This window comes from Homalodisca vitripennis, chromosome 2 (genome assembly GCF_021130785.1).
Source record: "Homalodisca vitripennis isolate AUS2020 chromosome 2, UT_GWSS_2.1, whole genome shotgun sequence".
Taxonomy (NCBI): domain Eukaryota; kingdom Metazoa; phylum Arthropoda; class Insecta; order Hemiptera; family Cicadellidae; genus Homalodisca; species Homalodisca vitripennis.
The window spans coordinates 67,681,393-67,702,759 of NC_060208.1; the positions used below are offsets into that span (position 1 = coordinate 67,681,393).

A 21,367-nucleotide genomic window follows, 5' to 3' on the forward strand; every position below is an offset into this window, starting at 1 on the left:
ACTGGCTGAATAGAACTTTTTATCCTAGTGTATATTTCTCACCTATTTGACATCTTTGCTATCTTGGAACTTCTTCTCTTGTAATGCCTCCTCCTTCAGTGTACGAAACAAATGGGAATTATAATGGTTTCATGGGTTAGTTGAGCAGTGTGAGGCCCAAATAAAAATTGCTGAAAATAAAAATGTGAAACTTCTACGTTATTTACATAAAAAAATTATAGCTTCATGGAGTGACATGTATTATATTCATATATGACTTAAGATAATTACATTTTTAATTAAATATAATTTTATAAAATTATATGTTTTTAGTATTTATTCTTAGTGAAATTAAATTCTTATATGAAGAAACTTTTGGGCAGTTTACAAAAATGTTTATACTTCTTACTTTAAGTGCCTGTAATTTCACATGGAGTGATAAAACATGTTCCTACATTTTGTATTCAGAGAAGTTATCATAATAGCAATCTTAAAAATTAGTTTAGGAAGTGTTCATCTTCTCCTTCTTAATGATTCTTTAACTCTATGTACATTTTCAATCTTATGCAGTTGTGTCAATTCTTATTGGACTTATTGCATATATTTTGTTATATTTAAAGTTGTTACTGATGCTGTTGATGAGAATGCTGTTTATCAAACACTGAGTCTCAATTAATCATGAGCTGCTCTACTCACACGTAAACATTTTTGTGATTCATATAACTTTTGCCATACAGTGTAGTAATTTTAGAGTTTTTTTTTTGGTTAATTGGCTGGTTTAAAAATTAATTATATATGCAAATAGCAATCAATTTAATTATTGTAAAAACTGGAACACCTCTAAAATTATTAATTGTTAGTTAGGTCAATCCAATTGATCTAAACTTTGTCTTTACAGGTTGCCACAGATTTCGGTTCATCCACGTATGTCCGCAACACTTGTGTATTTGGAGGAGCACCCAAAGGGCCGCAAGCCCGAGATCTGGAGCGAGGAGTAGAGATTGTGATAGCGACACCAGGCCGTCTTATAGACTTCCTGGAGCGTGGCCAGACTAACCTACGGCGGTGCACCTACCTGGTGCTGGACGAGGCTGACAGGATGCTGGACATGGGCTTCGAGCCACAAATACGCAAGATCATCGAACAGATCAGGGTAGGAACCTTTCAATATTGATTGTCATCTGTTATTTTTTAAATCACTTTTAAAGCCATCTAAGCTTGTAAAACAATTGCCCATTAAGGTTCTCTTCATTTTTGGAAATACTAAAAAGTTACATGGAGCCATGTCTGGAGAATATGGAGGCTGGAGCATTGTGAGAGTGATTTTTGGCCAAACATTCATGAACATGCAAATTAAGTGTGAGCAGTTGCATTGCCATGGTGGAAAAGCCATGAATTGTTTTGCCACGTATCCAGGCATTTTTTTTATTGCTTCACGAAACAGCATTGAACTTGCAGGTGGTACTCCATATTGACCGTTTGACCTTGTACAAGAATTCATGATGAACTCGAAAAACTATGATGCCTTTAAAATCGAAGTACGCAATGAACATTATACCTTCACATTCGACTGCACTTGTAGAGTCTTTTTTGGTTTTGGCTATTTAGAATACCTCCATTGAAATGATTGAGCCTTTGTTTTGACATCTATAAACCCATGTTTTTATCACTGGTTATAACACGTTTCAGTAATTCTGCATCGTCGTTGACTTCATATAGTGCCTCCTGAACAACTTCCATTTCTTGGCATTAGCCAGTTGATATGCCAGCATCATCAGAAACTTCTCTGATCGTAATATGGCGATCGTATAACAGTTTTTTTTGTTTCACTTTTTATCGGTTATTGATGTGCTGGGGTATCGGAGCGTTCAACATCTTAAATGTCTTTTAACGCTTAAGTTTCATCTTTGAAACTTTTATACCACTGATAAACTCTTGTTTTATTCATAGCAGACTCACCGTAAACCTTTGTTTCCCACACTTTACTTAATTTTTCACACAGTTTCATACAAATTCTTTGATTCATTTTTGGTAATAAATGAAAATTACAGATTTCATAAAACACGTCTAACCTTAGTGGCTCCCACTGAAAAAGTAAACAATGAGTACAATTTGAAACTTTATTATACTTCAAGATCATGATTACCAACCTAATAAAAATAAAATCTTGACTATCGGACTCTTCAAACCCGTGAAACTTAAAAATTCCTGTTACCTTTTGAACAACTTTATATGTGTCAATCATTACCACTAACCTCATTACCACTCTCTTATAATAAATGGTTAATCTCAGGTGATTAATCACATTCCATAACTGAACCAATATCAGAGAAAATACAAAAACTCAATACCAAACTGAATTAGAGCACTTCACTTGCTATTGTTTTTCTAACTAATGATAATTTGAAAACCAGTCAGCTAACAGACTGTAGCGTCCAGATATTTTATCTTATAAGATAAGATAAGATTTATCCAATTCGCTAACTGTCCGTTAAGTGGATGCTCACTTGGTTTACTTTATGCAAGGACGTTCAGAGTATATCTATAATGATCCGAAATGATTTAGTACTGTGTTTTGTATCTAACAAGATTGCAATATCATTGGCAAGATTGCTTTATTTACCAAAACACAAAAAATACTCCATGCTGAGAATGACATTGTTTAATTTGTTTCACATGAGCTGCAATGTGGGATAATGAATTGCATTTACCTTTATATCAAGTTGTTTGTCCTCACGGTGTTCTGGGTGTTGTTGCAGCCGGATAGGCAGGTCCTGATGTGGTCGGCAACATGGCCTAAGGAAGTGCGGAACCTTGCAGAGGAATTCCTCAACAACTACCTACAGATAAACATCGGCTCCCTCCAGCTGGCAGCCAATCACAACATTCATCAGATTGTCGAAGTCTGCGATGATGTTGAGAAGCCTGACATGTGGGTTTTAAGCTTTGTGACGTAGTTTTCTGTTTTATTTGTAGAACCTGTACACTGTCATCAGGGTAATTCACAATAACAATTTACTTCATTTTTTCTTTAAATTTTACTAAATGATGCTGTGCTATATTTACCCTGATGACCAAACTCTTGGATTTGGAGTAAAATGGCTCAAATGGGATTGCTTTTATCAAACAACCCATATTTTTAATTGAAATTGGGTTACAGTGAACAAACAATAGAAATGTCTATTTACTCTCAGAGATATCAAGAAAATTTGATCCACATTCTATCATCATGTCATTAAATTTGTTAATTTTTCATAATTGTCACATTCTTAAACATATTTCAAAACTGGATCAATTTAAAAGCAATACTACTTCTTAAGTTACAGCTCGGTTTCCAGTCACTGGTATGCATGAGAAGCATGAATAAATCTAATATCTCAAAAGACTAATCAAGATCAATTGTTACCCTCCTTCTGAGTGTTGCGTATCGTGCCTAATACATCAGTTACAAAGCTCACTCTATTAACAAGTGTTCAGTGAACGCTACGGTTGGACATTATTATTTGGAGTCAATATATTGAAAAAGTATTCCCTACTTTCTTATACATAACCATTTTAAAGACAAATACAAATTATAAAACATTATTTATAAATAGATACTCAATACTTTACATATATCAGAAGTTAGGCAGTATTAGTTTACATTCATTCTATAACATATTTTCATAAAAATTATACAAATAATTATTGATTGATATCATTAGTAGAAAGCCAATACCACTGGTGACTGACTCATCACGTTTACATGAAATTTTGTACACATCATAGGGGCTCGCTAAAAAATGTGTTTGAAACATTAACAGCTTAGCCATGGAAATCTGTAAAAACCTCATTACTTTTATCACAGTTCTTATCATATTACAAATTGTTAAAACATTTAACACTACTATTATGGTCATACATGAATCCTTTCAATATGTCAATACAAGTTTTTTGCTACTACTGTACTAGTTAATGACAGTATTAAATATTTGTCAAAAAACGGATTGCATCAATGCGAAATTGAAGTGAAGAAGTGACAAAAAACAAAAAAAGGACTAGTTTACTAATAACCCTTTTAGTACCAGATAGATTTCTGAGTACCTGCAAAAATGCCAACCTGAGTTTATAAGGTAAGTGTAAAGAATACCAAGTCAATTTTACATACCTTTTCGACAAATTTCATAACATTTTTGTTTGTTCAATTCATAGAGTAACAACACTTTTCAGTCTTTGTTGTCTAGATTCAAAGGGAGCGCACACTTACAAATATATGCGTATATTTTTTAAGTAAGTAGTGTATATTTGGGAAGTTTATTTTGTAATCCATCAAATAAAAGTAGAGGGTACAGCATATAACTTAGTTCTTAAAATATATAACATTTTCCCTTAAACTCAGGAAATCGCTGTACATTAGAGTGACATTCTAAAATTAATCTTTGTTTCATTGGGCAGACTCCAGAGGATTTATTTAAATCAAACTTAGGCTAAAAAAGCTATTTGGATTTAAATTTGTGAATTAGGAATACAATTGTAATAATTTGTAATCTGGTTCAAGATTGAAAAATTCTGGATTTGAGCATTACCAGCTTACTCAGTTACATTTTTAAAATATTGTGGATTCACTGTGGAGAGCTATCTTCAGTAAACAGATATTTAGTCGAAACTGCCAACTGGAGTAAGAGCTTTATTTCTCCTTATTTAATATAAATCTGACTGTTAAAGAGTCATTTCCTTTGTGTGTTGGATTTGGCATCCTGTGTTGTTTCTTGTTTTAACATTATTAAGCTATACAGGGTGGAAAAAAAGTATGGAAACGCTTTCACTAATTTTGTATGGCTTCACTTATACAAATTAAATTTTGTACATCACCACTTGTATTAAGAACCTAGTTTTTGAGACCAGTGGGGACATTTTATCTTTTCATGGGGACGGCCCGTGAGGAGTCGGACGAAAATCTTAAATGTAAGCATAGGCCGAGTTTGGTATCAAATTAAAGGTCTAGTAAAGAGAAACTCATTACCGCAAACCGCACTTAAAAAGGTTGACCCTATCCAGAGTACGGATCGTATGAATTTCATGACAAAGAAATTTAGTAATTTTGTCTTGTGAAGTAACTAATTTACTTTCAGTAGTATGTTTTGTGTCGGTTATGTAAATTTGAAAAACAATTTCCAACAAAAAATTATTTTTTTACCTCTACATTTGTTGGATAACAGTAAATAGGGTTTTCCTGTCTTGTCTTCAAGAAACTGAGAGTATTCAATAATACCACCGTAACTCCTTATCAACATGAGGTCAAGGTCCTACTTATGTTGTTTTTATTTTGCTTTTAGGCTTCCATTTTGTATCAATGAATCAGTGGTTGAAGTACTATGCATTCTCTAATACCATCAAATTTAGTGTCAGGAATTGAGTGCCTTTCTAATCTAGTGATTGTAACAGGCTGTTGAAATTGCTGAGCGACATCTCACAAGAACCTGACAACAAAGCTATCATCTTTGTGGAAACAAAGCGGGGAGTGGACGAGATCACCAGGGCTGTACAGAGAAATGGGTGAGTGTAAGAGAACAAAACACAAAGCAGGAATTTACACTAGCCTTGACTTGAGAGTAACATTCTACAAAACAACACAATATGTCAAATTGCATTGTACCATACCAAACAAAAACCACAACTCTAACAAGCATTTTCTTATAATTTAACATCAATACAAAATCAAATTCTACTCAAATTCCATATTCTACTTTTTTTACTTCTCTTTCTAATATACAGATTACAGAATACACAAATAATAAACTATTGTATAAATGACTAGACAGTACAATTAATAAAACAAGTCCTATTAATACAAAATTATTAAGAGAAAGCATTTACTCATAATAGAAGGCAAAGCCAGGGATCAAAGCATCGCTGAACAGTTTTGATAAAAGAGATTAAGGTCGACAACAGCATATCAACCTCTTCAGACAGAGCATTGTGTAGAAGCCTCGTCACATTAATATGTGAGTTAATACTCAAATTTGAATTAGCAAAACTATGGCTAAACAAGGCTCGAGTTCTAAATGAAGGTCAGAGAATCAGAATGTTAAAATGATTAATAAAACCAATTTAATCGGCCATCAACTTATCAGCCTTTTTATAAAGGAGTAATAAATGTATGACACTTTTACAAGTTTCAGCTCCAAACAATTATAACAGCTTAGAATAAGGTACAAGATTAGTATAAATTCCAAATACTTTAAAATACAGACATCTGTAAAACTAAATTTGGATTTTTTCCAGCATTACAACTAAATAGTTATGCTTATGCAAATAATAAATCCGAGTTCAAGTGCTGATCAAACTAGTAATAGATACAATAACTTTAAAGTTAATACTTTTTAATAGCCAGATTTGCATATAAATCCTAATATTTTATAGGCTATTTTATAAATTTTTATTATGTGACTATTAAATGAAAGAGTATTATTAAAAATTACACCCAAATCTTTAACATTGTAACAACTAACAAAACAACATTGTTAGTAAAATAATGAAAAAAAGGTTCTGGAATATCTCACAACAACACATTTGTTGGAATTAAATTTCAAACATGTTTGACTCTGTCCAACCATGTTCAACTTGTTCACTGAACAACTAAGTGATTCATATCTTCTTCAAGTAATTCATAATCACTCAAGCTCGTAATCTGTTGCAATATCTTCAAATTATTGACAAACAGAATTTTACTATTTTTGACACAATCCAAAATAAGCAACAAAAGGCCATGGTTAGAGCCCTAAAATACACCAGATGCTTAATAATGCCATTATTATTTTTAAACTGTTTGTTTGTGTGTGTGTGTGTTTCATTTTTTTTTTGTCAAGAACGAAGGGAGTAAGGAGGGAGAGGGAGATAAAGAGAACAAATGCCAAGCCGAACAGGTGCAGAAGCACCATACACAGACTTGAAATATTGAACAAAGGCCTCTGTTATTGCAGTGTCACTTTCCACTATCATTGTTGTAGATCTGTTATCGGTCGACCACAACCCATCGTAACAGACCAATAAGAAACAGGATTGTTTAAAATATATTCTTAAGACAAGAAGTACTTCTTCTTTGTTACGTATTAGTTCTTTTCTTTTAATAATTTGAATTATATTTTGTGAAGTCAAAAGTGGATAAATATGTCTCTTTTACATTAGGAAGGTATATGCAAAGTTTTCTTGGAGTGCAACAGATCGTAAAAATTAGAGACAGCTTTTGGAGCCACATACTTAAGTAAAAATCTGTTTTGAAGCAAGTCTAATGGGGTATTAACTCAAAAGAACTATTTATTAATATAGGTAATAAGTAAAAAATCATTTCATTACCACAAAAGAAACATCCTTAAATAATATATTGTTACGTAATGAGAAATTAAACCGTACCCTCTTACAACGTTGACATTCCCTGAGCAGATGCTGTTACACGTGGCTTGTGAGCACGTTATGGCTATAAATCAGGTTACAGAAAAAGGAAAGAATAGAAAGAAAGGCAAAATATGATAGAACATATTTACCATTTCCTTCAAATCAGTTGAAGTGCACATGTGCTTAACAGCCCTCATTATCGATATCACCTCTGTTTATTTAAATTTAAACTTTAAATGTCGAGATTTTTACTCATGCTTTATGTTACAGATTTAACGCCATGGCTATTCACGGAGACAAATCCCAACAAGACAGAGATTACGTACTGGCCGGTGAGTTATTTTGACTAGTAATTATAAAATTAAAATTCAATCGTATAACATTTTCTACCTAATTGTGCAGTGGATTTAAATTTTAAAAAATATCTCTCATAGGACTGTGGGTATATGAAAAGGATTTATCTGTATGTGGAAATTTTTTAGTTACGCCGTTATCTCCTATACTCTTACACCGTACATATCATTTCAAGGCATCTCGTAGGAACAAGTAAGTACCATTTGCAATTTTGTAGCTAATTTATAAGCTTCGCTGTACGTCGTTAAGATAATTGTATCACCCACCTTTTGTCAGTGATATTTTTCTAATGCACAAAAAATGGCTACAGCCATTAATCATCAGCTTTCTGAAGTGTATGATAATAATAAAATTATTGAAGGCAAAGTGTGAAAATAGATCAGAGAGATCAAGGGCGGATCTCTGATCAGTAAAGATGTGATGACTGCAATTACAGCACAAATTTGTGAAGATTTAAAATCCACAATAAAATCTCTCTTCAAAGAATTTTTTTAGAGTGACTAGGTCTGTTGTGTATAAATTGTCATAAAAACTAATTTCCAGAAAATAATGCTCTTAGTGGATACTCAAACTCCTACCACAAACAAAATAGATTGGACAGTTACATGACCTTTTTTGCACGTTACGATGAAGAAAGCATGACATGTATGGTCAAATCATCACAGGAGATGAAACAGGTGTTTATAGAATGGTGGTAACCCCTTTGTCAGAGTCAAAAACAAACAAACACTGTTACAGCACCAGATAATGACATATGTCTTCTGGGATAGACGCTGGTGTTTTGCTGGTTAAATTAATATCATAAGGAATAACTAAGATGCCAACTCCTTAACATTAACCAAGCTCCGTTTGGTGGTTCAGAACAAAATTGCTGAATTCCTGATAAAGGAATTATTGCTCCTCCATGCTAATGCAAGGGAGTGATGATTGAATCCAGGATTTTAATATCCAATAACAAAAAATTTGATTTCCGATGCTAGAATTTGAAATATTAATAGCATTTTTTATCTATGTTTGATTTTAATAAACATACAATGCTCTTATGGGTAACCATGATTGCAACAAGAAAATAACAGAGTAAATAAATTGTAAATAAGCTGAGTACTATCATATAAAATTTTATCATGTAAGACATGTATAGAGGTGGTCTGTAAAGTTTCTGACCTCAACTCGTAAATAAAAGCACTTTGAAAATGGCAGCACTTGTAATTAAAAGCTACTGTTTGACGTTCATCTGTTGATGGTTACTCACCAAAGTTTCAGCCATTTTAGACGTGCACTTTTTATGTATGACGTAAAAAACAAAATCAAGTAAGTTGATGTGAGTTTTTTTATGGACAAAATTGAGTATAGAGCTGTCATTTAATATTTGTTTTTCAAAGGCAATGCACCTTTGCAAATCAAAGTGAGTTGGATTCTTTGTATGGAGACTCTGCACCATCATTTACCACATTAAAATTTTGTACTGCTGAATTTTAATGTGACCGTAAAAGTTTGGAAGATGATGAATGTTTGGGACGTCCAAAAACTGCAAATACCAACGAAAACATTACTAAGGTTCACCAAATGGTGCGAGCGACAGCAGAGGTTATGAACATGTCAAAAGAACTTCTTTGTCACATATTAAATCAACATTTACTCATGAGAAAGCTATCATTGTGTGCTGCATTTGCTCATGTTAGACCAAAAACTTGTTTAAATGAACATTTCCAACTCTCTTTTGGTGCAGCTTAACCCTTTCAGAGCCAGGACCAAATATGAGATGTTGCAAAATTTTTTCACATACAGTAGATGTAGTTTTAAGTAATTTAAAATTTTAAAAATAATGTTTTAACAGATAACATACAAATTTTTTATTTTATTATATTGTATATTTAGAAAGGAACAACCATACAAAATTTTCTGTTATTTCTCTCATAAATAAATTTGTTATGACACATTTTGTATAAATACGCATAATTGTACTTTGCAACATTTATAAGTGTTAAAGCAACTGACTCTTACATTGCAAGAAACTTGAAATAAATATTCACGTTATGGATGTACCGGTAAACAGATGATTGTAGGATCCATAAACAGTTTAAATACAGTTAAAAAACACCATTTACCAAGAAATATTTACACAATTTTATTTGAAATTGATTTACACTTTTTCTATTTACAAATGTGCTACTTACAATTATTTCACTCCCATGAGATCCCAAATTGTCAGTCATTGTAACTACTACACACAATAGCTGAGCACGTAACAACTAAAACTACTAATATTTACAACCACAAAATAAAATAATTAAGAAGAATCCAGCATACAATAGTACGGTTACACTAAAGCATAAAGAATTAACAACAATAGATCGAGTCAGCTGATAATGTCACGTGACAATTACGAAATAAAAATGCATAGACCTCCAAAATAAAAATTATATTCATATTAATTATCTACAAATATACCAGGGAATAAAAAAAAATAAAACTTTAATCATTTGAAGTCGTATTTATTTAAGAAAACAACGAATATCAAGGAGACTATGTATTGGCGCTTTTCGCGTATATCACCGACTGCAATATTTTGCCGCCTGGCACTTTTCAGATGCGATCTATGGCGGCAATATGCCTGGCCCGGAAAGGGTTAAGCAAAATAAATCCTAGTTTTGGCGCCAATTAATTACTGTTGATAAAACTTGGATAACACGGCCGAAACAAAAATACATTTCACATCGTAGACTGCAAAGGAGAAACCTGCTTCAAAAAAAGTAAAAACTGTTTTTTTCTGTTGGGGAAAGTGATGACGATTGTTTTTTGGGGTAGTTATGTAGTTATTTTAACAATGATCTTCAAAAAGGAAAAATAATTACAGGTGCATATTATGTTCATTACTTGACAAGCTGAAGGCAGAACTTGAGGAAAACAGCCACATTTGCAGAAAAACAAAATCTTGTTTTACACATCAATGGTTGGCATGGTGAAAATCCACGAATTACAGTTTGAACTGCTTGACCATCCGCCTTAATCACCAAATCTAGCCCCAAGCAACTTAATTTTATTCCTAAAAAATCTAAAAATTGCGCTCAGAGGACAAAGGTGAAGACAGAAAAATGCTGAGTATAATATGGAGGGGTTACAGAGATAGGAACATCGCTGGGAGAAGTATATAGCGTTGCAAGGAGACTATCTTGGGAAATAAAAAAGTGTTCAGAAAAAATGTCTTGTATCTTTGTTAGGTTTGAAACTTTTCAAACAACCCTCGTAGCTTATTCATACAGAAAAGTATTGATTTCAGCCATCAGATTTAAATTTCAGTAAAGATTTGATTTCAGCACACTCTTGCATTGTAGTATCCTCCCTAGCCCATTGAATTATTTAAACAATGCTATGAAGCATAACTTAATTTACAAAGATATTAATGTATCATGTGGCAAGATATCTCATGGAAGATATCACCTGAAGACTACATTTTTCATAATGCTTAATTTCTTCATAGACAATGACTTCGCTGTCAAATTTTCTTTATTGTCTACCAAAAAAAGCAAATATTTATTTTCTGCAATCATACTGAGTATGATATTTAAATTATAGTATTATAAAATCATGCTTGTCTGTCTTATGTGTACACAGGACATCTTGAGAATAAAATAATCTACAGACTTTAAATTTTGCGTGCAAGCTCAGTGAAGGCCTTTACGCGACCCATGGTTTGGTATTGTCTTCAAATATTAATGTCCAACTGTACTGTCTACCACTAGTAGTAAGTTGATGACAGCTCTCACATAAACTAAGCACTCCTCATATGGGCTCAGGCATTTCCATTCCTCTTTGGTACTAATCTCCAATATGGATCGACAACTGATAAACAAAAATATGCAGACTATTTTAACAATTGAAATGATGTTTTGTTTATTAGTTTCTCTTCAGTAAGAATTAACTTTTAGCTATGTTACCAGATTGTCCACTTGACTTCCTACATTTCAAATACTTGTGGGATTTAATAAATGTTTCTGACAAAGTTTACAATTTGTATTCTAACTCAGTTGTGAGCTTCAAGTGACTGAGGTTAAGCTGTGATTAATCCTAGGTCTGCATACACTAGAAACTAAATTTAATTATGAAGTTGTCAGTGGAGTTTTTGCTAGCAAATAGTGTTCCAGGACGTTAAATAGATAAGATAGTTGCTTCAAATTGAGTTAGCACATTTGATTGTTTAGTTGAGCCAAATATTTATTTTGAATCATTTTCAGATTTTCGGTCAGGAAGGACTAACATTCTGGTTGCAACAGACGTAGCAGCAAGAGGGCTTGGTAAGTAGAATGTTGGTATTAGCTTACTGCAGTAGCCGTTACCACGTAACGGTAACTGTTACAATAACTAGCGGGAGCAACCACGCCTGACTGATAACTTGATGCCCAGGGTGTCTACTTGGGGTGCATGCGTCTTGGACTTGAGAACTGGAAGAGAGCGGGCGTTAGACTTCCTTACGATGAACTGTGCTCGGCGACGCCTCATCAGAGGTACTTTGCCTGCTTTGAAATGCTTCATACTTAGGGTAGTTTTTCATGGTGTGAAGTGTTCTCTTGAAAGAGTACCCAAATACCATTTGTGTTTGTGCCAGCAAGGTTGACAAGGGACGTGAAACAAAGGGAAAGTGGGAGAGCTGTGATAGATACCAGAAGGTTTTTCAAATATAACAACTGAGTTAATTCATTAGCTGTGACTGTGATCACAAGCAATGTTCTACATATATTGGTTGTGTTTGTTTTATAAACTGCTGTATTGGTCATTGAAAACCTTCCAAGTATCTTTAAATATCATAAATTAGTTAAAAATAGTTCTTATTGACCCTTTTAATGTTTTATTTTATTTTCAAATAAATTAGAGCATTTTTCTCATAAACCCATTTGAAACCCATTGTTGCCTGTAAACAAATTGGTTATGTTCTAGTCCGTTTACTAAACATAAAGAATCAAGTAATAATAACTGGCTTTAGGTATCCTCATTATTTAATTTATTTCAGGACATTGTGCAAGGTGATCAACACAATAAGCCACCATAAAAATGAGTGGCTGTCTTGCATTGAAGGCTCTTCAATAGATAGGATGAAGGGTAGTCAATGGAGTAGTTTACAGAGAAAACCTCAAAGTAGGATATAAAGGTGCACAGTTCATTTGTTTGGGAAGAAGTAATAAATTTAAAGCAATGTGTGACTATGTCAATCATCATAAACTATATAGATATGTTATGGGGCTTACTCGTCTAGTAATTATAACAGGACTATAGCGTTTGTTTTATATTAGAAGGTTATTATTTCAATTATACAAAGCTTAAGGTATTCAAAATTTAAATTAGTAAAATTCTTGTGTAATATGAACAAGTACAACTATTGGCTGAATTTTTCATATTAGAAAAATTATCAATTTCTTTTACTTGTAGTCAAATTTCTTTTTCAACTAAATTTAATATCTTCACCAAGAACAGAAAGAGTACTGTATATTACATTACATTTTTTTATCTTTAAATTATTTTGTTTATTAGATTGGGTATAGACAAGTGACATAAGGTATTTCTGTTTCCTTTTTTGACAGTAAGGTTAATCCTGTACTCAGGTTCAAATGGCTTAATATTGCGTCTAACTTTTAGTGCATAAAAGGTCAATGTTAATGTATGAAATGTAGGGCTAGATGAGCACTAGTGTTTCCCATTTGATTCCAGTGTTAAAAATAAACTAGAATCTTCTATAAAGTCTTTAAGAAATATTATGAAACTTTTAAGGTATTTCAGGTGTCCACTTTCCTATAACAAAAAGGCAAACTTCACCAAACTTAAGACTTTTAGGCAATAAAGAATGGACTTCACTGGGAAAGAATTCTACAACTTGTGTTAAACAGAGGACTCCATTTAAAGATCCAATTTTGTTGTATATACAGAACAACATTGAAAGAAACAACTTTTGGTGCAGTATAGAGATGAGTCTTCAAATAAAAATCAAAAGTTTTATGTATCTCACCAAAAACAACATTTGTGTGTGAACTGAAACTGTATAAGATGGCTTTCGGAACGAGTAAGCCCTGTTTGTATCTATTGTAGATGGAAATTTTCATAGCGAGAGGCTGTATCTCGCACTTCAGTAATTTGAGCCTCTCTTTCAGTTCAACGGGAGATTCAGATCAGATTAAGAGTTAATGTAGACACCCACACTTATACTAGATCTTTGTAGCAATGAACAAAGGGTGGCAAAATGTCCAGCAAAGCCTAGCATTCAGTTATTGTTCAAGAAGAAATAAATATACGTCATAACTAAACTGTGGCTCTACGATATGATTGAATGAATGAATAATGATTCTATTTTTAATTGTAAGTGCAAGCTATATAGGTTAACAGAAATTTGTTGTGGATGTGTGTGCATGGTTTTATACTTATTTTCTGTCTAGTCCATAAGTTATGTCTTTACAGTGAGCAGATGATGGGTAAAATATTATATCAAGAGTCTTTTTTTAAATTTTAAGAATACATTTTTAGGTAGTATAACCTTACTTTGCATTCCACAGTTTGTGTATTACTGTAGATATGATGGGTAGCCTCAACACATTTCCTGAGCAAATATGTCTAATGCAAACTTAAGTACAGTACCACAGAGAATAGGGGACTGAATTCACTGTACTTTTTGGATGAAAACTTTTTCTTGTAACCAATATCATATAATGAAGTCACATGTTCTTTTAATAGTTAAAACAAAATTATGTAATAGTTGTAGTAGATAATGTAATAAATAATTTTAATTATTCCCAGCACTGAACTTTGTCGATGAACTACAACAAAATCTAACTAATAGGGGCAGAAAAATTTGAGGATGCTTTATAATGAGAAGAAGAAACTACTATTTTTTGTACATTTGCATTCTTAACTTTGTGATTCAGAGAATTCAAATGTTTGGTGGATTTTAATATTGCTTACACATCCACATGCAAGAACCTCTATTAGTTGTAGGTTCTTGCCCATTTATTTTGTAGAGGGCTAACATGGCAAAGTGTGTGACCTTGTGCCACAAATTCTTGTAGAATAGACAAAATTATACCATTGATAAAGAGGGAATAATCTTCATTCTCTGTGGGTGTACAAATTGTGTCTGTACTAGGGCTGGGAATAGTAATGTTTTTTTGTTTTGTATAAAATAAGATTGTTGGGATAGCTCAGTAACCCAAAAATTATTGTGGTACCTAAAATGTGATGTATCTTAAAATCATATGATGAGTTATTGCAGAACATAGATTGGGTACTCTCTCGGCCAAAATAAATTTAAATAATCAGGCAACCCAAACATTACGCTGAAGAAAAATATCAGCAAGTAAGAAAACATTGTGTACCAGAATAAAATGGGGTCCTCAAAATATAATGTGAGTGGTTAAATAAAAAGTGGTATCCGATGCCCAGCCCTAGTGTTAATGGCTGATGGGTGTGTTGGGGCGGCCGCACCGCAGAGAATGCTTGGGCTGTTGGACAGAATTGTGTTGTGGGGCATCAACAGTGTCAGTCTGGTTGTGTGCTTTCAGAGGCACTCAGTGCACTCGGTGCCTCTGTCGTTGTACACTAGGCCTAGGATCTTACTGTTAGCTTTATATCTCCTCGGCACCACGTCACGACACTGGCCACTGCCATATTCCCCCAGCGTTGGAACACTCCAGGTACGTTGGATTTGCTTGTAAATTATGAGTAGGCACTTTTTATACTATAATTTGAATACCAGAATGTTAAATATTAATACAGATAGATTCTTGTAAAAATACCTTGTGTGCATGCCACTTATAGTCTATTTCCAGAAGTTCACTAAATCCTTCAGAAAATAAACACTATGATACCAAAGTTTACATTGCTATATGCAGGATTTCCATTATATATACCACTATTGGTATCTCATAAATAACTAATACAGCAAAGTTTAAATAGGGACTTTACCCCTACTTTGTAGTAAAACTTTAAAGTATTCTAGAATTTATAAATTCGGTCTCTACATACCTATATGGTATTTTTAAGCCAAGTTTAAAATTTCTTATGAAACATCTATGTTTTCCTGCAAATTTTAATGTAAAACAACATTTTAAAATGTTTTTATTCTTGGTCATTGTTTTTAACTCACTAAATTTAGTGTTAAAGGTTTTAAAAATTACACATTTTATTAATATGTGTAAGAACCATGGTGAAAGTAAAATGTAATACAAAAAAAGCTAATTACATTACGAAGTGGGCTATTTGTATTGAGTGCATATTCATTAATAAAACTTTATTGTATTTAAATTTCCAACATGAATATAAAAATTGAATTTTACAAAATAATGCTAGCATAGTCGGTCGGTATAATGCTAGCATAATACCAAGTCGGGTTGTATGGAAACAGCTTTGTACTTTTTTAACCAGATAAAGCATTTAAACCTTTACACATCAGTACTATACATGAATATCTACTTTTCATCTAAATATCTTATTATTTCATGATTTCAGTAGACAGCCCACAAGGAATAAGAAGAAAATTTTTAATAAGAACTTGTGTCGAGTAATACATCAAATTCTATTATGAGAACACAATGCCACAAATCTGACCTCAAACTGTTCAATCCATACAAAATGGCAGCGATTTAACTTGAAACGTGACCTTGTTGAAAATAGCTTTGTTGAAATTCCTTTACCTAGTTAGAATAGTAAAACTCATGCAGTCAGCATTGGATATAAGAATTAATATAAGCTGCCAATTTGTATAGATTGAACTTTTAGAGACCAAATGTACTGCTTGACCTAAACCCTAATTAAAAACTATTTCAGAATACTTTAAAAAAATAAATTAACAGTTTTAAATATTCTAAAATTGTTTTGAAGTTTTAAATAATGTACACATTTTTAACTACAAGGTGTGCAAAAAAGGTATACTTTTTAAAATACTAAAGAAACTAAAACTCTTATTACTGTAGAACTTTCCTAGTATAATAATTAAAACCTTTATTAGAATGCAGTACTGAAGAGTTACTGTACTCTACAAGAGACCCAAAAACATTAGCAAATGAAACTTGGGACACGGTCAGCAACAAGATTAACAATTGCATTATTTTGTGAAAAATCTGAATGGCAAGGATAGGTTAAAAGTTATGGTTGCCTGTAAAGTCGGTTTTACGGGCGAAGATTTTACGTGACAACGTCTTTTTCTCGGTAGAATATTTATTGATATGAATATTATTAAATTGCACAATAGGAACAAGGAATTGAATGAAAATAAGAATTGCACAAATTTTAACTATAGAAATATATTTTGTTTACTAAAACATTGTACATAATTTGAAATTAATTAAAATTTGTTATTGTAAATGGTAAAGTTGAATAAAACATTTACTAAAATTGGAATTTGAAATTCTTGCTAAACACAGTTAAATTCTAACTTCGCGCTTGGTGATTGGTCGGTTTAGTTCGTTTGTTTGGTCGCACTGTTATGACAGGTTAGAGGTTATAATTTGTTATTTTAAATGTTTAACTAGCAATACGCGCTGTTTCTTCTCAATCGACTGAATTACGATTGATTGCAGAGTGATTTAAACTAATAATTTACTTAACACTATCAACATTTGTCAATAGTATGACATAACCTATAAACTCAGTTTCTCAACTTTTATGTCAATCTAACAATTAATCAATCAATCATAGTTTACGATAATGAAATATCAGTGTACAATTATTTACCTTTATTGTTGTAGTTGTTGTAAATGACGAATCTAAGCACTCCACATTTTCACGAATAAACATAGTTATCTGCTTTATCCCGTGTTGCGGACCCACAGTTATCTGCTTTATCCCGTGCGGCGGACCCACAGTTATCTGCTTTATCCCGTGCGGATCCCGTGCGGCGGACCCACTGGACGGGCATCGTAACGTTACCGGGCATTACACTTTTTCATGAGTGACTCCGAGCCGCAACCTAATTTAAGACGTTGTCACGTCAAAAATGTAAACAGGCAGCTGCACGAACTTAGAATCAAAGTTTATCTGGTTTATCTGAACCTTTAAACATCTCAAAGGATATACCTTAGATAATGATATTGTGTTACAAGTATTTATAAAGTTGTTCATATAATGTTACAAACAACAGCGGAAACAATATATCCAAGGTTTTTGCATGCATTAAATGAACATACTTCAGACAGGGCTTGTGTAAATTGCTTCAAAGTGAGTGTTAACAAATAAAATGTTTTGCAATAATTTATTTGTTAAATTAGGTAATATTTAAAATTGATGATTAACTAATAGAGGAAATTGTATTTACTTGGCTGATGATAATCCACATGTAATTGTACAGCATCTCATAAATTTACCAGACCAAAAAGTGTGATTCGTGCGGTCTGTTTTCAATTGGTTAAGTAGGACTTATATATAATATACAGGCATAGTATTAGTTTTTATTTATAAATTGTTATTCAGACCATACTGATACAAACTAATGTCTTCAATATTATTAAGCTTGCATTAGATCAATATAAATATTATTTATTTTAATGCTTTCTTTCTTTAAATTATGTCTTAAACAAATTTTAAGATCTAAAATATTATTATGTTTTTACAACTGTTTAAATTACATACTACTGTACTTAAATATATAATCTAATCTCTAAGTAGTGTAGTCAGAGTTAACTGAGATAAATTTCACACTGTTGTATTATTCATATAGACGTGGACGACGTGAAGTTTGTGATCAATTACGACTACCCACAGTCATCGGAGGACTACGTACACCGGATCGGGCGTACAGGTCGGTCAAGCAAGACCGGTACCTCTTATACTTTCTTCACACCGAGTAACGCAAAGCAGGCATCTGACCTCATCAGTGTGCTACAGGAGGCAGGGCAGGAGGTCAGCGGGATGCTGTACCAGTTGGCAGAGATGGCGAGGAGTGGTGCATTCGGCAAGGGCGGTGAGTACTAGTGTCAGATCTACAGGTGAGATGTAGATTTCAAGAGATCAGCGGCATATTGTACTTTTAGAACGGTGTTTGATATTTGTTGAGGAGAGAATGTTTACTAAACAAGGATATTGTGCCTTGCTCTCCACCTCCCTAGAACTTAAACCTCAAATGTATATAAATTTAGACTTGATTTTCTGATAAGTAGCTGAGAAGTTGCAGATTCCAGCAACTCTGCTACACAAGGTAACAGATTACAGTTACCTAGGGAGGTGGAGAGCAAGGCACAATATCCTTGTATATTGTACTTGCTCGTCATAAATTGTCCAATGCTCCCACATACCACTATGTCACCAGGGCTTGCAGCTGATAGCTGTGATCTAGTAATTGAGCCTCCCATGCCGAAGAGGTATTTATATTACAGAAAAAAGCTATCCGTATCATTGCCGGAGCTGGTAGGCTTGATCACTGTAGGGATATTTTTGTACAGCTCAGGATTCTCACTCTACCTTGTCTGTATATAATGCAATGCTTGTTGTATCTTAGAAAAAATGAAGACAGAATCATGCTCAGAAATGAAATCCACTCATACAATACAAGAAATAGCCATTTAATAAATTTACCTCCACATAGACTTAGCAAAAGTGAAAAAAACCCTCTGCACATTGCATCTAGATTTATGAATAAATTGCCTATGGAAATGAAAAAATTAAAAGACTGTTCTTTTAAATCAAAATTATATAATTTCTTGTTAAATAATGCATTTTATTCAATAAGTGAGTTTTTATTGAGTAAATGGACTGACAGTGACTTCTTTAACCCTCTCCCGGTCACATTAGTTTCAGGCGCTCACGGCAGAACGAGACCTATTAATTCGTGGCGGCGCGTTACGGTGAGCGCTCAGCGGCCTATAAAATATTCTACGACATCAGAACCAACAGGCAAAGTGTGAGATGGCCCAAAATCACTGTAAAATAAATTTGGTTCTGTGTAAGTTATTGTGCGAGACCAGGGAGAGGGCACACGGCCGCATGTTTGTCGGCGACAACTAGTCGTCGGCTCGCCCGGCTCAAGGTCAGCAACATCGTTTGACTCACCCGCACTCTCCGAATCACTTTGTTCAGTCAGTAATATATTATCGTCAACATCATTCAAATCACCAACACTTGATGCATCACTAACATCACTAATATCACTATTACTACACACCTCCCGATCAATCTCACTGTTGCGAAGCGAACACCTAAAATCAGCCATATTTACCACTCAACTACTGCCAAAATAATAGATAATAATTCGTTGTAATGGTTTCAATACTAAGAAGTAGGACTCCGTATAGGCTAGAATCTGTAATAGTTCAAATTAATGCCGATGGGAGGCAGCACCAGACGGACACAGTTGGTAATGTAGATCGTGGCGATTCGTGGCGTTTGACCTTCAGTGGCTCGGAACAGTGCGTGGCGATTCATGGCTTGTGACCGGGAGAGGGTTAACTAGTGAAGTACAATTATAAATTATACTGACCTGCCTATGTATTTGTGTGAAATATCTTGTGGCCAATAAATTATTCTATTCTATTCTAATGGTGGTGGTTGTTCAAAAACATCGTGCCTGCATGCTGCCGTCAGCTAGCTCGCACTCGCTTGTGTGAACCGCTTCATTTGATTCAATATGGACCACAAAACCCAATGAAACTCCAAACACAGTGCTTTGCACTCTTAACATCCACAAATCACCAACTGCCCGCCTGTTGGACTTGTAGAGTTGCAAACAATAGATTATCATTGGTGCTTTCATACTTGTGGCCTAATTCAGTGCCTTGTGCCAAAAAGCACCACAAGCACGTTAAGTGGCCCAGGACTTGGCACTTTGTCTTAATGTTAAAAATGTGTGACTTTAACACTGAACGGTTTACACTACGATAGTAGTAGAGTGTAGGCCTTTATTGTAGAATCAAAGTTAATATTCCACACTTGTTCATTGAATGATCTTTAAGACATGGTAATAATCTTAAACAATTCTGGTATCTTCTCTAAGCTCTGAATACAGTAGCAGTAGATGAAACTGTCTTACCTATTACCTTACTATTCTTTCATCTCTTCTGCGTCACCTTATAGTACGGAAGCGGCAAATACTATACTCTTTTATATTCATTATTTAGCAAACCATACCATTGAGCACATACTGTCATGCTTGTTTAAGCTGAGACTTAAATTTAATTCTTATTTTTTAGAACATTGTTAGTAAAACAAGGGAAAGTTTTTAAAAATTAGACCATTCTACCATATCTGAGTCGTGTCAGCATCTCAAATTTGTACCCCCCCCCCCAAACACTATATTTTTTGTTTCTTTAGTGGTAAAGTTGTTTATATAAACTACTCCGCCGTAAAATTATTATTACAGCTGCTGTGAAAACCGTGAAAGAGCCATAAATTTGATAGATAATATTGAGTTGGAATTCTGGGATGTTTTCCTGTTAAAAACTAAATTAACCAATATTTTGAGCACATCTGTGAAAATTCGTTATGTACTGTTTTAAAATAAACACAGAATTACATTTTTACCAACTATTTCTTAAGTTTGCTTTACTATTTGAATTAGGAAATAATGAGCCAATTTTTTTAGTTAGCATATTTTAATAATTACAGCTGGAAGTTATTTATACCAAATCAAAAATATTGCAACTAAAAATGTGTTTTTGTTATCCAAAAATATTTCAATTTCCAGTGTGTTTTT

General features: G+C 33.4%; 1 protein-coding gene across 3 annotated transcripts in view; it reads left to right on the top strand.

Annotated features, from left to right (window-relative positions):
• The window catches only part of LOC124354087 (DEAD-box ATP-dependent RNA helicase 20-like), a 53,685-nt gene that overhangs the window by 28,715 nt on the left and 3,603 nt on the right, over positions 1-21,367 (top strand). Inside the window, exons 6-13 of one of the 3 annotated variants that reach the window (XR_006921656.1) lie at positions 878-1,132; positions 2,739-2,911; positions 5,404-5,514; positions 7,624-7,685; positions 11,943-12,002; positions 12,112-12,212; positions 15,249-15,380; positions 18,401-18,533. Coding sequence is in view for 1 of the 3 variants with exons in the window: in XM_046804291.1 (XP_046660247.1) it covers positions 878-1,132; positions 2,739-2,911; positions 5,404-5,514; positions 7,624-7,685; positions 11,943-12,002; positions 18,401-18,643 (904 nt within the window). In the remaining 2 variants the exon portion in view is untranslated. Of the gene's footprint in view, positions 1-877; positions 1,133-2,738; positions 2,912-5,403; positions 5,515-7,623; positions 7,686-11,942; positions 12,003-12,111; positions 12,213-15,248; positions 15,381-18,400; positions 18,644-21,367 lie in introns of those variants that run through there. The other 2 variants (XR_006921657.1, XM_046804291.1) reach the window with 2 other exon arrangements.